This window comes from Zootoca vivipara, chromosome Z1 (genome assembly GCF_965207765.1).
Source record: "Zootoca vivipara chromosome Z1, rZooViv2.hap1.1, whole genome shotgun sequence".
In the NCBI taxonomy this organism is placed as follows: Eukaryota; Metazoa; Chordata; class Lepidosauria; order Squamata; family Lacertidae; genus Zootoca; species Zootoca vivipara.
In genome coordinates this window covers 10640422-10657230 of record NC_142583.1, presented here as the reverse complement: position 1 = coordinate 10657230, position 16809 = coordinate 10640422, and the positions used below count along the sequence as shown (strand labels likewise).

General features: G+C 44.4%; 1 protein-coding gene across 4 annotated transcripts in view; it reads right to left on the bottom strand.

Moving 5' to 3' along the window:
* The window catches only part of TBC1D19 (TBC1 domain family member 19), a 63320-nt gene extending 49536 nt beyond the window's left edge, over positions 1 to 13784 (bottom strand). Inside the window, exons 1-7 of one of the 4 annotated variants that reach the window (XM_035112914.3) lie at positions 13556 to 13784; positions 7849 to 7921; positions 6406 to 6451; positions 5162 to 5237; positions 3419 to 3493; positions 3180 to 3243; positions 1982 to 2028 (exon numbers count right to left, since the gene is read on the bottom strand). In XM_035112914.3, the coding sequence (XP_034968805.2) occupies positions 1982 to 2028; positions 3180 to 3243; positions 3419 to 3493; positions 5162 to 5237; positions 6406 to 6451; positions 7849 to 7921; positions 13556 to 13654 (480 nt within the window). In that variant the 5' untranslated portion in view covers positions 13655 to 13784. Of the gene's footprint in view, positions 1 to 1981; positions 2029 to 3179; positions 3244 to 3418; positions 3494 to 5161; positions 5238 to 6405; positions 6452 to 7848; positions 7922 to 13325; positions 13457 to 13555 lie in introns of those variants that run through there. The other 3 variants (XM_088658574.1, XM_088658581.1, XM_088658579.1) reach the window with 3 other exon arrangements.
* Positions 13785 to 16809: the final 3025 nt, after the last annotated feature.

The following is a 16809-nucleotide window of genomic DNA, read 5'->3' as shown; positions in this document are numbered from 1 at the left end:
GAGTTAACCAAACTAATGGCATTTGCAATGCTAAAGTGGAAAGAAATTCCTATTTACACAAGGGAATTTTTCAAACTTGAGACTTTCATTTACCTTCACAAACTGCATATCCATATGCTTGCTTTCTGTCCTGTTGTTTTTACTAAGCAAGCTAATACAGATTTATACTGCCATATGGAAATAGTTGTTGGAAAATAAGATACCATACTGTTTTCATGTTCAAAAGCTCTATCAATCAATTTTGTAGCCACTGGTTCAGGTTTCTTCTGCTCATACTTTTCATTTTGGATTTTAGTAGTTGTTTCCTTCTCTTCCCATTAAAAATACGTTGCTTTCTTCCTTGTACAACTGGATTTAGACCTCTCTCACTTCTGAAGCCACACGGTGAAACAAGCACGTATGACCTTAAATATGGGGGCAGGGCAAACACATCGGAGGGGGCTCCCCCCCAAAGGGACACTCTGTGTTGTCCTCTAGCTAGACCAAAAGATTGAGGGACATGGATTGTCAAACTGTTCTGGGAGCCATGAAAGTCCCTTGGAAACTTTGAGCTAACCACTAAGAAGATTTGAAATGACAGTGAAGCTTTGAAAAGTATTTCCCCATCGCTATTGATCTTCTCCCTGCAGTGTGTAGCTACAATGTACAACAATGCAATATATGCAGTGTTATGGGGGGGGGCAGAAAGCTTGGCCACTGCTATGCATGAACTAAATGTTGTTTGGGAATTTGCCTTGGCAATATGAATGGGGTTTAATAAACAGAGGAAGTGTGAAACTGCTGACTTAGGATACAATGAAGTAACACAAGTAAGAACAGGGATACAAGACACAATGGGTGGGATCCAGTGGTGACTGTCCTCTGACAGAAAGGAATCCATTGGGCTTACAGGGGGGAAATCACCCATATTCCATCTCAATCTGCTTCAGGGGTTTGGGGAAGATTTGGGGGGTGTTGCAAAGGGGGTTCAGGGTACTGCAGGGGCAAGGTGGATAATCAAAAATGGCCTATGTCCATGTTCTGTGGACAACTTTTGCATCTGATGAAAGCGGTCCTTATACAGTGGTACCTCTGGTTATGAACTTATTTTGTTCCGGAGGTCCATTCTTAACCTGAAACCGTTCTTAACCTGAGATACCACTTTAGCTAATGGGGGCTCCCGCTGCCGCCGGCGTGCAATTTCTGTTCTCATCCTGGAGCAAAGTTCTTAACCCGAGGTGCTACTTCCGGGTTAGCCGAGTCTGTAACCCGAAGTGTTTGTAACCCGAGGTACCACTGTATTGACAGACTACTGTGCAACAGACTCTTAAATTGCGATTCTTACAGTTGAGCAGAATTTGAACACCGGCACACAAGCTGACTGAATTGCTAAACGTTTATTTCATTTCTTTAGTCTGTGCCCAAATTATGAGTTAAAGCTTACTGGGTGGAAGTCTACTTTGCACTAATTTGATTGTTCCAGCAGTGCAAGCATTTCTCCCCTCTCCCCCCACCCACTGGCCCATCCACAGCAGATCTAGCAGAGCTATTTTTGGTGGAGCGGGGAAGGAGAAGGGGAGGAGTAAGCCCACTGCACTAGTAGGAAGCCTTGCACTATTTTCCGCTAGCATGTCAGGTTAGCTGAATCCAGCCCAGTTTATGGAATTTATGGCAAAAACACTCAAGGAGGGTATGAAACAGGGCTGGTGAAAGAAGCGGCCTGGTGAGAATGCTGAGGCCCAGTCAGAGAGGAAATTCAGCCCCCAAGCCTGTTTTTCCCTACACCTGCCATAGAGGAACACCACAAAACATTTAGGCTTTTAGATATTTCCCATTCCTTGTTTCCCCATTTTACTTCCATAACCATGCCTGTAGTTTAAGCTGTCGCTTTGAACTGGCAAAGTCTATATTATCTTCATAACTCCAATAAGACCCTTCATATTTTATTGTATAAAGATCTATAAATACATAATTGAAGATCTAACCTTTATTTTTTTATTACCTCAAGAAAATCTTTGGGTGCGTAAACGGGCCTGAAGAGACTTAGATCTGAAATTAATAAGATGTATAAAGTTATTTGATTAAAAAGAATTAACAGATTCTTTCTCATTCACGCCGTCTGGTAGTTCTTTATCTATACCAGAGGTTCTTAATGTGTGGCCCATGGAACCCTCTGTGCCCTCTGCCTTTGAGCTCTTTGCTCTCCTACTTTCAAGGCCCGTCGGGTTCTGGGACGCTTTCTAAAGACACTGAGTCTGCCAGCTATTGCCCCCCCCCCCGCTGCTGCTGCTTCTTCCTCCTCCCCTCCCATTATTTCCCAGCTTTTCCCCTCATCTGCCTCTGAGCTGTGACCTCCCTCAAACCCTCGAAGTAATTCTGAACTGTCTTCTTCTCTAGAAGGGTCAGGCTGGAGAGGCGGTCCACACCATTCCTCCTCTGACAGAAGGCTTTGTGAACTGGTGGAGGCTTCCATGAGCAGAAATGGGAAAGGTGGAGGAATTTTCACTTTCCCCTTCCCTCTGCACCCCATCGGCTACAAAGGGAATGCAGGGGGATGCAGGGGGAAAGGGAGGAATTTGTGTTTCCCCTCCCTTTCTACTTACAGAAGCCTCCGTCGTCTCTGCCACTTATGTTATGGAGCCAGGGCAGGTCCCTGGGTTTCTCAGAGAACAGGAAAGGAAGGGCAGATGATAACTAGAATGCAGGCAGTGGAAATCTTACAGTGATTATGACAGAGTGTGGGTGGAAGCACATGATCGCGCCTACCAGATGGCAGCGGCAGAGGCAAAGAAAGCTCGAGCTGCACTTTCTAGGGGGCTGGTTGGTTCCAACCTTTCTTCAGGGTCAATGGAATCCTAAGGCCAACCACAATAGATTCAGAGGAGATCAATCCAGTTATGTTAGATAATTACCTTTCTACTCTGGCCTTCAGGTCTTCTTGAAATCGCTGGTAAACCAGACACAGGGAACCTTTCTAGGAATGTTTTATCTTGCTGCTGATTTAACATTGCAATGATTTTTATATTTTAATTTTGTTACGTGGTACTGTGTATTTTATATTATTACTTGTGAACCACTCTGGCATTTTCTAAATTAAGAGTGTTATGTAAATGGATCAGATAAATAATATAAAAGCCTCTGTATAGGCAGTGGGGCACAACTAGATAAAGTTAAATTTGCATAAAGTAGGATTCACATACCTGGCTCATCTGTTCCCATTTCATTCCATTTACTTAGAAGTTCCTTTTGCTCATTGATTGATCTCTGTAAATCATTTTTAAAAAATGCCTTTTGAAATAAGTCAACCAAGAACAGAAAGCAAAAGTTTCTGTTAGTTAGTATTTAATAACATGGATTAAAAATCCACCCCCACCCCATTAAATTTGGACTGGCTTTGCCTAAGTGCTGCATTCACAGTAAAAGAAATTAACAAAGCTACCTTTTGTGCTAATGGAATGCCGAGTTCTGTACACATACTATTTAGGCTCTTCAGAATGCGTTTTTCCCAGTTTCCCTGCAACAGATGACAAAAATCAATATAACCTTTCCATCTTTCCATCTATTTGAAATTTTTAATTGGTGTTTTGCTTTTTAGCTTAACTGTTTAATAAATTTAAAAAATGACAATAATAATTTCATTTATTTGACATTTTATACAAAAAAAAGACAGGTGGTGCTGTGAGTTAAACCACAGAGCCTACGGCTTGCCGATCAGAAGGTCGGTGGTTCGAATCCCCGCAACGGGGTAAGCTCCCGTTGCTCGGTCCCAGCTCCTGCCAACCTAGCAGTTCGAAAGCACCTCAAAGTGCAAGTAGATAAATAGGTAATACCGCTACAGCGGGAAGGTAAACGGCGTTTCCGTGTGCTGCTCTGGTTCGCCAGAAGCGGCTTTGTCATGCTGGCCACATGACCTGGAAGCTGTACGCTGGCTCCCTCGGCCAAAAATGCGAGCTGAGTGCCGCAACCCCAGAGTCGGTCACGACTGGACCTAATGGTCAGGGGTCCCTTTACCTTTACCTTTTTTACAAAAAAAAGTGCACTGCCTTACAGCACCATGAAATATGAAACATTTACGAGTCACCAAATACCAAAAAAAACCTAAATATATGGTATGATATATGCCGAACTTCCTCAAACAAGCAATGCACCCACTAAATAGCTGCCACCAAACTGTCTTGTAGGGGGAACACACAGGCTGACAGCAAGTTGGCTTGGCCTAGTTACTGTTCCCAACTGCCACTGATATGGTTTACCATGCTGTTCACCAAATCCACTGAGTAATTTGTGGAGGAGATTGGAATTTTTCTCTACATAAACAGTACCTTTAAAAAAAGCCATAGCTTAGATCAGGGGGATTAAGAAGTCTATAGCCTTGATCAGAGCAGGAGATCTATCAAAGTTACAGTCTTCTAAAAACTTCTAAAAACATCCATGCAGCTGCATGTTACATATAGTTTCAGCCCCAGAACCATCACTTTAAAATAGAGAGGTGCAATCTTGCTAGCTTGGCAGCACTACTCTGGCGATTTTTCCTCTAAAAATCCTGAACTGGAGTACTCCATATTGCAATATTTTGCTATAGGCACCACTTGTATTAAGCACTGTGAGGAAATATAGCAGAGGTGGGCAACCGATGGCGCTCCAACTTCCATCAGGTCCAGCCACCTTGGCCAATGCTCAGTAGTGATGGAAGCTGCAATCCACAGGTTTCCCACCCCTGACATACAGAGACACTTCCATTAAAAAGGTAAAGGTAAAGGTAAATGACCCCTGGACATGATGTGGGGTGACTATGGGGTTGCAGTGCTTATCTCACTTTCAGGCCGAGAGAGCTGGCATTTGTCCACAGTGGCCAAAATGACTAAACCGCTTCTGGCACAACAGGAAACTGTGGCGGAAACCAGAGCACACGGAAACACTGTTTACCTTTCTGTTGCAGTAGTACCTATTTATCTACTTGCACTGGTGTGTTTTCAAACTGCTAGTTTGGCAGGAGCTGGGACCGAGCAACGGGAGCTCACCCCATCTCGGGGATTCGAACCGCCGACCTTCTGATTGGCAAACCCAAGAGGCTCAGTGGTTTTAGACCACAGTGCCACCCACGTCCCTATTAAAAATGTATACAAATACAGTATGTATGACAATACTTCAATACAAATAGTAAAATTAAATCACAGCAAACCTGGGCTTTCCTCATGTAAGCCAAAGATTCTTTGGTGTGTTCAGGAGGAGCTGATGGGTGGCATGGTAAAGGGAACCTTGAGGAGGAAAGCAACAACAGGGTTTTCTTGTACTCCATTTATTACTTTGATTCTCTCTTCAGAGTTAATGCTAAAAGATTGAGTGCATCACCACCACAATCATTTTCAGAGATACTAATGAGATAACAAGCAATCATCCTCAATTCATGGCCACCAGCCTTGTGAAACATTACTATATCCCATTACTTAACTCTACGTTGAACAAAATATAATAATTTGCTGGAAAAACAAACCCACGATGGGCCACTCAGACACATGCACAGTCATAATACCAGATAATTTCAGCCTTTTGGGGGGATTGCATATCCATTTTAAAAAACTTAAAACAGCAAAACATATTTGAGAGGGGAGGCAGGGAATGAATTCATTTCTTATTCCATCACTAAAAAATTCTCCTGATACTCTGTCAGAATTATGTTCAAACAAAGCAAGTTTAATACCATGGTTCAAGTCATGATTATTCACTATATATATTTCCTAACACATCAAGCCATAGTACCAGGCTACTAGACATCCGAGATTGCCAGGTTGTTCAACTTGGGAAACATACCCTCCTCCATAGCTAAGATGCTAGGGTGCCATTGTCCTCTTCTCCCCACAACAACTGTAACATAACACCCCACTCTTGGCTAGCCCACCCCTCCATCCAGGCTGAAAAACTCTTCCAGCATTAAGTGAAAGATAACTCCAAAACCTCTGAGGTACCCACTCACTTAGTACTGAGAGCATTTCAAGCTTCAGAGCGAACCTTGTGGTGCTATAATTGGTCTACAGAAATAAAAGCTATAAAGAAAATAGGAGCCATTTAATAGGGAATAAATTGCCTAAACAAAGTCTGATTGCACACTACTATTAAAGCCAGACTTCATCAAAATACACTGAATTAGAGATCAACCTTTCATCCACCAGCAAAACCATCTCTACTTTTATTAAGATGATTAAAACAAAAAAAGCAGTATGTCTCTTTTGTGCCATTTCCCTATTCATTTCTGCAGCATTCTCTACACAAAGCAAAAATTATAATCCATTGCAGATTGAAAAAGTATCTGACGGGGCCTTCTTTGATGTACACATTAAGTGATATTACAAATAATGCATGCAGGTAGGAAGACAAGAAAGGAAGACTATGCCCCATCTCTAAAAATGCAGACAAAAACAAACTCACACACTGAGTTCACTATAAACAGCATTTTGCAGCTTCTTTTCCCATCCTGGTAAAATAAGAGGTTAGAAAATGAAGGTTAGAGGAACTCATAATATAAAAAATACCATCAAACTTCTATGATTACTTGGGAGTAAAAATCACTGAAGTAAAGTAAGCATACAGAGTTTCCACTACCAAAAGCACTCTAAAAGCACAAGCCCCCCTGCTCATTTATTCAAAAATTGTTTAACACTACTACCCCATAGTATTAGTTTTATAGATTGCAGACTAAAGCCACAATCCTAAACACATTTGCTCAGCAGATAAGTTCCCTTGCACCCACAGCATTTACTTCTAATTAAATACATGGGCAGGGCCATCTTTAGCAGATGCGGCACCAGGGTGCAAATATCCACACAGCGTCCCCAAATTACCAAGAATAGTGGGGGGGGGAGCTGCGCACTGCCAGCCATGGGGGTGTGTGTAACTCTCCCCCATGCTGCTGTGGGAGAGCAATCCCCCAGCGCCCCCAAATTACCACGGATAGTGGGGGGGGGGAAGCTTCGCACTGCCAGCCATCCGGGGGGGCATAACTCTCCCCCATGCTGCTGCGGGAGTGCAATCCCCACAGAGGCTTGGGAGGGAAGCTGCGCCCTGTCAACCATATGGCTGGCAGGTACGCAGCTTCCCTCCCAAGCCTCCTTGGGAGGAGAGCGATCACCGCAGAGGCTTGGGAGGGAAACTGTACGCCCGCCAGCCATATGGTTGGCGGGGCGCAGCTGGTGGGAGTGCAGGGAAAGGGGAGGTTGTCGGCAAAACCGTGCAGCTCCCCCACTCACTGGGGCGCCCCCGAGAGGCCGGGGCCCTGGCGCGATGCACCACTAAGCCCTATGCTATGGGAAAGGCGGCTCTGTGCATGGGATTGCAACTGAAGGTTGTGGCCCTAACTGCACATGACATCAGCGCATACTGCTAGCATGCAAACCATCTGCCTCAGCACATGACTACATGGCTAGAAGACTGTACAAGCGAACAGGCAGGCAGAGGAGCTCCAGAGGCGGATTTAGGGGAGAGTGACTCGTTCGGTCGCACTGGGCATGTAGCCTTGAGGGCGCCAAGCTATTAAGCAGACTGGAAGATGAAAGGCTGCCACTAAAATTTGACACCCCAAGGTCCACCACTAGCAGCTTGGAAACTGGAAAAGAACTGGCCATTTGTTTTCCCTTTCAGGTGATTACTCTTGCTATAAGTGATTAGTCAAAATCTGTGTGCCAGTAACACTGGCAAATTTATTTACAATACAGGGGTAGAGCAAGCTTCAAGTATGTGGGTGCTGCCCCGATATTCAGCAGTGAGGCAGGCTAAATTATCATTATCATTATCATTATCATTATCATTTATACCCCACCCCTCTGGCTGGGTTTCCTGAAAAGACTTTAAAATGTAACAAACTAAAGAACAAACCTGATGTCTTCAGAAATTCCTTAATATCTTCCTTCAAGGATTCTAGCTTAATTTCTGGATTGTGTAGACTGAGCTAACATAAAAGAATAAAAAAAAAAGTCAGAAGCACAAGCATTCTTTAGAAAAATAAGATCAATTGAAAGGTGTGAAGGGGAACCGGCAATGAAAGGCTCCTATGAAATTATGGCCATAACTTTTTCTGTCTGTATCTTTGTGAACATTTGAAATTAAATGATCAAATGTCTGAAATATCTAAACAGTTTCCTTTCCCGGACTTTTCCTTTTCATTTTGCAATCCACCATTTTTTACCAAACAAAATGGTTTTCAAGTAAGTAAGCTACCAAAACAGGCTAGTGAATGTTGTGAACCATCACAAGGATATACCGTGTTTCTCCTAAAATAAGACGTGCCTCTAAAATAAGCCATGGCACGATCTTTTAAAGGCAAAAATATATAAGACATCCCCCAAAAATAAGACATGTTGGGGGTACCGGTACCTACCCGACCCAGCGGGAGCCGGCAAACGCAGCAGCGCGCGCCAAGCCCCAGCCCAGCGGGAGCCCCAGCACAGAGACGCGCCGAGCTCCGACTGAACGGGCCCCAGGACCCGGCGGGCGGCGCGCGAAGTGGCAGGAGCCGGCAGGAGCCGGCAGCAGCCCCAGCCACGACGCGCCGCACCGCCCGAAGCCCAGGGACCCGGCAGCGGGCTCAGCGGGCGGCGCGCGAAGTGGCAGGAGCCGGCAGGAGCCGGCAGCAGCCCCAGCCACGACGCGCTGCACTGCCCGAAGCCCAGGGACCCGGAAGCGGGCTCAGCGGGCGGCGCGCGAAGTGGCAGTAGCCAGCAGGAGCCGGCAGCAGCCCCAGCCACGACGCGCCGCACCGCCCAAAGCCCAGGGACCCGGCAGCGGGCTCAGCGGGCGGCGCGCGAAGTGGCAGTAGCCAGCAGGAGCCGGCAGCAGCCCCAGCCACGACGCGCCGCACCGCCCAAAGCCCAGGGACCCGGCAGCGGGCTCAGCGGGCGGCGCGCGAAGTGGCAGGAGCCGGCAGGAGCCGGCAGCAGCCCCAGCCACGACGCGCCGCACGAAGCCCAGGGACCCGGCAGCGGGCTCAGCGGGCGGCGCACGAAGTGGCAGGAGCCGGCAGGAGCCGGCAGCAGCCCCAGCCACGACGCGCCGCACGAAGCCCAGGGACCCGGCAGCGGGCTCCGCGCGAAGTGGAAGGAGCCGGCAGCAGCCGGCAGCAGCCCCAGCAACGATGCGCCGCACGAAGCCCAGGGACCCGGCAGCGGGCTCAGCGGGCGGCGCGCGAAGTGGCAGGAGCCGGCAGCAGCCCTAGCCACGACGCGCCGCACCACACGAAGCCCAGGGACCCGGCAGCGGGCTCAGCGGGCGGCGCGCGAAGTGGCAGGAGCCGGCAGGAGCTGGCAGCAGCCCCAGCCACGACGCGCCGCACCGCACGAAGCCCAGGGACCCAGCAGCGGGCTCAGCGGGCGGCGCAAGAAAGCCCCGTACCATGCTCAATAAAAAAAATAAGACATCCCCCGAAAATAAGCCGCAATGTGTTTTTTTAGAGAAAAAATAAATATAAGACGTGTCTTATTTTGGGAGAAACACGGTATTAGATATTATTAGATATTATAAAGGTTTTAATGTCCTGGACATCTGCTTTGACTTGTCAATTAAATTATACATCCTAGCTGTGGAAAGAATGATGTGGCAGAAGGAAGCACTTTTCATGTTTAAGAAAAACATGCAAGTTGATGAAATGGAAAATAACTATTAAAAAAAATTAAAAGCTAGCTCTCTCACTCATACATAAATAATTTTGAGTATCAAAAAATTGAAATAACGTCAAAGATTGGTTGAAGTGTCTAGAGTCCTTCATGTTGCTAGCTATCAATAAGGAAACAAATATATAAAGTATTTCACATATATATTACTAACAGCCATCTCTTATACATACTTTTGAAGCACCACAAATTGGTACTCAACTTAATGTTACTCGTTTTGTGCTGTAAACATATAACATCTATCAGCTGGCAACTAACTAATAAAGACAACAATTTTACTTTATTTCTTAATTTATCACGTATTATGCTTCAGGATGTGTTATTTGCTATAAATTTCAACATAAAGGTGTATGGTAAATATGATCATTTTCTACACCGCAGATTTCTTCTGAGGAAAATATTATTATTTTAACAGGAGGTGCTTCAGGAGACATGAGGGAGAGCAGGGAATGACTGTAAATGGTTAATGCTGTAGTAATGGAAAGCAATAACAGGTATTTATTGCAACTCATGTAAATAAATACCCCCTGACTTAAAATTGGTAGCAGGCAGCACTCTAAACTAAAAGGAGGAAGTAGTGAACTATAGCAAACAAAACTGCAGGGATATCAGCAAAAGGTTTACCATCTGTAGGTTACAATGTTTATGAAATGAGATCCAGCGCCGAGGGCCTTCTGGCGGTTCCCTCTCTACGAGAAGCCAAGTTACAGGGAACCAGGCAGAGGGCCTTCTCGGTAGTGGCGCCCACCCTGTGGAATGCCCTCCCACCAGAGGTCAAAGAGAATAACAATTACCAGACCTTTAGAAGGCATCTTAAGGCAGCCCTGTTTAGGGAAGCTTTTAATGTTTGATGGATTTCTGTATTTTAGTATTTTGTTGGAAGCCGCCCAGAGTGGCTGGGGGAACCCGGCCAGATGGGCGGGGTATAAATAATAAATTATTATTATTATTAATAACAAGTAAATTAAGAACAAACACATCAAAGAAAGAATTGGGTCCAGTTACTTTAACTAGACAAATTCTTCAGTAAGAACAGAATATCCTAATTTTAACATAAGGGGAAATAATCACAAATAAATCAATGGCTTTAATCGCAGGAAGAATATATAACATGTATAAAACAGAATACAGTATATAACATATATAAAACAGGTAAGAAAATCCATTGGAGGTACCACTGGCAGATGAAGGTTCATTACTCTGGGATAATCCAGTAATGTCCACCTTCTTGGGGGGGGGGAACTGCTTGTGCAAAGGGACTTATCGTTTCTCGTCTTCTTGCTCCAGCCCGTGTACCTCCTGAATCTGCTTGAGGGGCCCCGCAGCCCTTCCCAGCAGATTTTAGGGGTGCACAGGGGACTGCAGGATGGTGGAGAGTCCCACTGCATGAGTAGAAGCCCACTCAAACTACATTAGATCTCAACCTTCATAATTTTATTAGGTTGCTTAGATTCATCCGTGACATCGCTGACAAGTGATAATGTTCCCAAACATATTCTCTCACTTTCAAAAAGGTTACCCCATATTTACGAGTCTCAGATTAAAAAAAGAAAAAGAAACCCTATGACTATAAAGCTGAATACAAAGGCAAAGAAAACCTGTTGTTATTTTTTGCTTGAGGCATCCAAGAACAAATATCAAGCAAAATTGACTTTTAAGGCTTCTCCATCCGTATTTGTTTACAACAATTTCTTGGACCAAAGATATATACCATATTGGCCTGAATATAAGCCTCTCCCCTAAAATTCTGCAGGCACTCACACCCGTTCCATTTTACCGTATGCCTGTTTCAGCAGCAATATAGTAAAAGCCAGTTTTTGTAAGGTCGCGGATTTAAGCCACACTTTAATTTTTCACAGTCGGAAATTGGGGGGGGGGGAGTGAGGCTTATATTCAGGCCAATATGGTACTAGACTGGGAGCCTAAAGCTTTGTGAGGATCTGCTGGCATTGCTTGATGCCCTTTTCCCATTCCTAATGATTTGCATGAATGCACTGACATGGCATTGTCAAGTGGCAAGATTACGTTTCATTATCTCCTGTATTCCTTAATCCACACATTCATATTAGTTAGTTAATTAATATCCCACCCAATATGCTTGGAAATCCTCTAGCCAGGTAGCATAGAACTGGGGCCTAAAGCCAGCAGGTACAAAATCCATCAATATCGCAATAAGCTTACCTAGAAAACTTATTTACAATAGGGATAGCAAGCAATATTCTGCAGCTCTAAATCCAAAATGCCCAATAGAAAAACCAAGCTTTCATAGCTTTTCTATTATAATTGAAGATCAAATCAGGCATGGCATTGAGCAGTATTCAGCTAACTTGTCCTGTCAGTTGAGAGGGAGCAACATGTTATCCAAAGCCTCTCAAGCTATTAACACTGGGGTGTTAAGAGTTGTGCTCTTATTGTGAGGATAACATAAGAAGATAGGATTTTGGATATAATTTCCAGGAGAATCACTGTGACTTACTTCTGCATAAACATTGTTAGGATTAGTATACAGGCAACTCTCAACTTAGGTTCCAGGGATAGTCCATAAAGCCAAAATCGTGTATGGGCAAAACACATTGGGTTCAATGGCAGGCGAGATTGCCTTTTCTCACCTTTTCCCCTGGACGCCTCCCCCCCCCTTCTTTGTTTTAAAAAAGCCAAGCGTGTAAAGTTGAATGTATGCAAGTTAAGCGTGTATAATTTTCAAGTTACCTGTACAGTACTGAAAGAATCTTTGCACATTAAAAGGAATTATTACTATCCTGCACAGCAAAAATAGTTAAGTTTTATATTTTTTCAGCACTAACCAGCTAGATTTTTTCTGAAGAACTTACAAACAATAACCCTGTTCACTTCTTTGTTCCCAAAATCTGCTGTTCAGACATACACTGCCTCTGACAATGGAACATCCATGCTATTTTATTTTCCAGCATTCTATCTGGAAAATTTACAGTATTTAAAGCAAATTCCATCACTATATCTTTCATTTAAACAGAAACAACACCTTTATGTCAAAGTTTTTTAAAAAATAGCAAAATGAACTTCAGTTGGGAGGGAGGGATTGCATAAATTTGAGGGGCCAAACTAAAGTGTTATTTTTTCTAATTTTCCTTATCAACAAAAGTAACATGAAATAAATGATGCCAAAAGGTGATAAAATAAATTTGGGGAGGAGAAATGAATTGCTGTATCCTTGCAAAAGAAAAAAAGACATGGTAATTACACAAAAACACAAAACAGAATCTTCTTTTGGCACCATGAGCTTGTCAAAGAAGGCTGTTAACAGTTCTACATAGTGGGGAGGAGGGAGAGTGGGGGGGGAGAGATTGGGCATCAAGTTAGGGGGGGGGAAAGGCAAGAGGCAAGACAAAGAAAGGAAGGGCAAAGAAAACTAATGTCATCTACACCTATGGGGTAAACCAGGGACCTCCTAGAATTCAGGCATCCCCAAACTCGGCCCTCCAGATGTTTTGGGACTACAACTCCCACCATCCCTAGCTAACAGGACCAGTGGTCAGGGATGATGGGAATTGTAGTCCCAAAACATCTGGAGGGCCGAGTTTGGGGGTCACACCTGTCAAGTTTTCCCTTTTCTCGCGAGGAAGCCTATTCAGCATAAGGGAATTTCCCTTTTAAAAAGGGAAAACTTGACAGCTATGTTGGGGATGCCTGTCCTAGATCAAACCTCACCTCTGTGCCGAGACAGTTCTCTATCACCCTCAGTCCACCAACTCCGATATTTTATTTTCTTCTCACTTTTATTTTGTTTAATAGAGAATTGAAATTACAAAAAAAAGCTAAAGGGGAGGAACAGGAGAAGAGCGAGGAAAGGGCAGGGCGTGAAGGGACCGAGGAGGCCGGAAGGATGCTGAGAGAGAAGAAAGGAGGGCCTGCGCGGGGCCGGGAGGGTGCCAGCTCACCCGGGCCTGTCGCTCCAGCTGGGCGTGGAGTCCGGAGCCCTTCAGCTTCTGCACGACCTGGGCAATGGTCAGCGAGAGGCCGCCGTCCTGGCCGAGCATGGTTCCCCTTCCCGGGCGCCGGGGACGGGGACGCCGCTCTCTTCGACGCCCCTCGAGCCGCCGCAGGTGGGGTTGGCGCAGCGGGCGGACGGATTTCAGCGACGCACACAACGCCTCGCCCCATCTCAAGCCCAGGCGTTGCCGGGCAACGGAGGAGAGCCGGGGGCGCTGGCGAAAAGAGGTTCCGTGGGAAACGCCGCCTCCCGAAAGAAGCGTTCCGCCGGCAAAAGTCCTTGGAAGCAAAAGTCACTGGTCTTTTGCCTTCTTGTGATATACTGTACCGTATATATAATCCGCAAGGGAAGGAACGGAGTAAATATGTGAAAAAGGAAAAAGCATACATATATATATATATATATATATATATATATATATATATATATATATATATATGACCTGTCCTTGTAAAATGTTTTATGGAGGAACAGGGTATGTGTATAAAGGTAAAGGTAAAGGGACCCCTGACCATTAGGTCCAGTCGTGACCGACTCTGGGGTTGCGCGCTCATCTCGCATTATTGGCCAAGGGAGCCGGCGTATAGCTTCCAGGTCATGTGGCCAGCATGACAAAGCCGCTTCTGGCAAACCAGAGCAGCACATGGAAACGCCGTTTACCTTCCCGCTGTAGCGGTTCCTATTTATCTACTTGCATTTTGACATGCTTTCGAACTGCTAGGTTGGCAGGAGCTGGGACCAAGCAACGGGAGCTCACCCCGTCACAGGGATTCGAACTGCCGACCTTCTGATCAGCAAGCCCTAGGCTCAGTGGTTTAACCACAGCGCCAACAATATTTTTAAAGCTACTATAGCCAATACTCATTGATATATACATTCTCCATAGATCATTCATCTAAAACTTTTTTAAAGATAGCTAATGACTGGTGAGCTTTGCAGTTATCAATTTTAAAGCTTTTATGTGATGTATGAATAAGCACTTTCTTTATTATATATCCTGCATCTGATGCTAGCATTTTATTGGATGGCCCCGAGTCTTAATATGAGAATGGAAAATTAGTCTCTATTCCTTTCTATTAATTCCCTCCAGTTTATTACTTTATAAGCCTCTATCACACCCTTCTGTTTGTAGCCATATATATATATATATATATATATATATATATATATATATATATATATATTCTTTTTTCTCATATTTACTCTGTTCCTCCCTTGCGGATTAACTGCATGAGATTTAAAGTGCACCGCAGTTAAAGTGCACCGCATGTAATTGCACTTTTAGCCTTTTATGACTCTGTTATGCTTTAGTTGAGATTCCTTGCATTGCAAGGGGGTGGACTAGATGACCCTCTGTCTCCCAACTCGACAATTCTATGATTCTACGATTTGATTATTAGAACTGCATGGCTTTTCACTATGTCATATTTCCTCTTATTGATCTGATTGATCACGATGAAAGATGGCTGCAGTCTATCTAGGAAAGCACATTATGGCATGTAAGCAATATATAAATTAAACCATAATAATTGCCGGTCTCAATTTCATCTTAGATCCACCAAAAGCAATAGATTTAAGCTGCAATACCTGCAACTAAATAGGACTGACTTCTGAGTAGACGGGATTAGGATTGTGCTGTAAATTCATCATGGCTTCCTTCTCCATTGGTTCTAATGGGGTTAAGTCAGAAGTAACTTTAGCAGGTTTACAAGCATGAAATCAAGTATAAAATCCATTCGTAATTAAAATGCACAATAAACCAAATACCATCAGAACATTAAAAACACCCATACTTAAAATATATAGTAAAACAAGCACATGAAAAAGCATCACTGTTCTAAGACAGAAAATAGCTTAGCTCCTGAGTTTACGCCAATAAAACTCAGAAACGTGAGGAGTTAGGAGTCCAATGTTGTTTATTGCAAAGCAATAGGTTACAGTTGGATCGTTCCGCAAAACTGCAACCCCGCCCAGTGGTCGAGGCAGTGGTATTTATAAAATTTCAAACAAAGCATTTCAATTTCCACCAATCATATACTGTACATCATTACCTCATTTCATGTTTAAAACACATGCGCAATAAGCACTGGCATTTTCTGCTGATTAAGTTCTGATTCCCACCATGTTCTGTTACATTGTGTTAGTGTGGTTGGGAACCTGTGTTACGTGTAGCCATTTGCACCATGTAGCAACTTACATTCTAGCTTTGAGCTGTATCTTTGTGATTCACAAATTACAGTAGCTGGATTTCTGCCCCAATGAGGGACAGCAACTTGCAAAATCATCAGTTTCATAAAGTAACAGCCTACCATAACTTCTCTATTAGAAGCACACTCAAGGATTTACAGGAGTACACATTATCCCATTTATTGTGGCCCTTTGAGCCAGTGCCACATCACAACCAAACAGTTTTTAAAAGGTAATTTAAACAATTGGGCATGGGTAGGCAACCTAAGGCCCATGGGCCAGATGCGGCCCAATCGCCTTCTCAATCCGGCCCACAGACGGTCAAGGAATCAGCGTGTTTTGACATGAGTAGAATGTGTTCTTTTATTTAAAATGCATCTCTGGGTTATTTGTGGGGCATAGGAATTTGTTCATCCCCCCCCGGGGGGGGAATAGTCCGGCCCACCACATGGTCTGAGGGACAGTGGACCAGCCCATGGCTGAAAAAGGTTGCTGACCCCTGCAATTGGGTCAAGATCAGTTACACCTCCCATCTCTACACTTTGGCAAATAGCAGTTGTAAGGTGGAAGAATGACATGGGTTAGGAGAACCTGGGGCTGGGTAGGACACTTAATCCTGTTTTCCAGATATAAATTGCCCTCCCCAAAGTTGCTGTTTTTCATATTAGAGAAAGTGTTCAGTGAATTGAAGCCTTCACCAGGAAGATACTGGGAAATGATGCTAATATTTATTTACAACAACTTTCTGCTCAAGCACCTTGATTTTGGGTGATTTCTCCTCCTCCTGCAATCCCTTCCATGTAACATCCCGTGAGTTTTCTGGGGTCCCCAAAAACCTCATAGAGGCTTTTCTGGGGCCATAAGGGGCTACATTGGGGAGAAAGGAACTGTAAAGCAACTTTGTGCAAGCAGACCTGTTGACACAACATTAGATATTGCTACCGGATCTGTTCAGGCCCCAGTGGTACCTCGGTTTATGAACTTAATCCGTTCCGGAAGTCCATTCTTAAACCA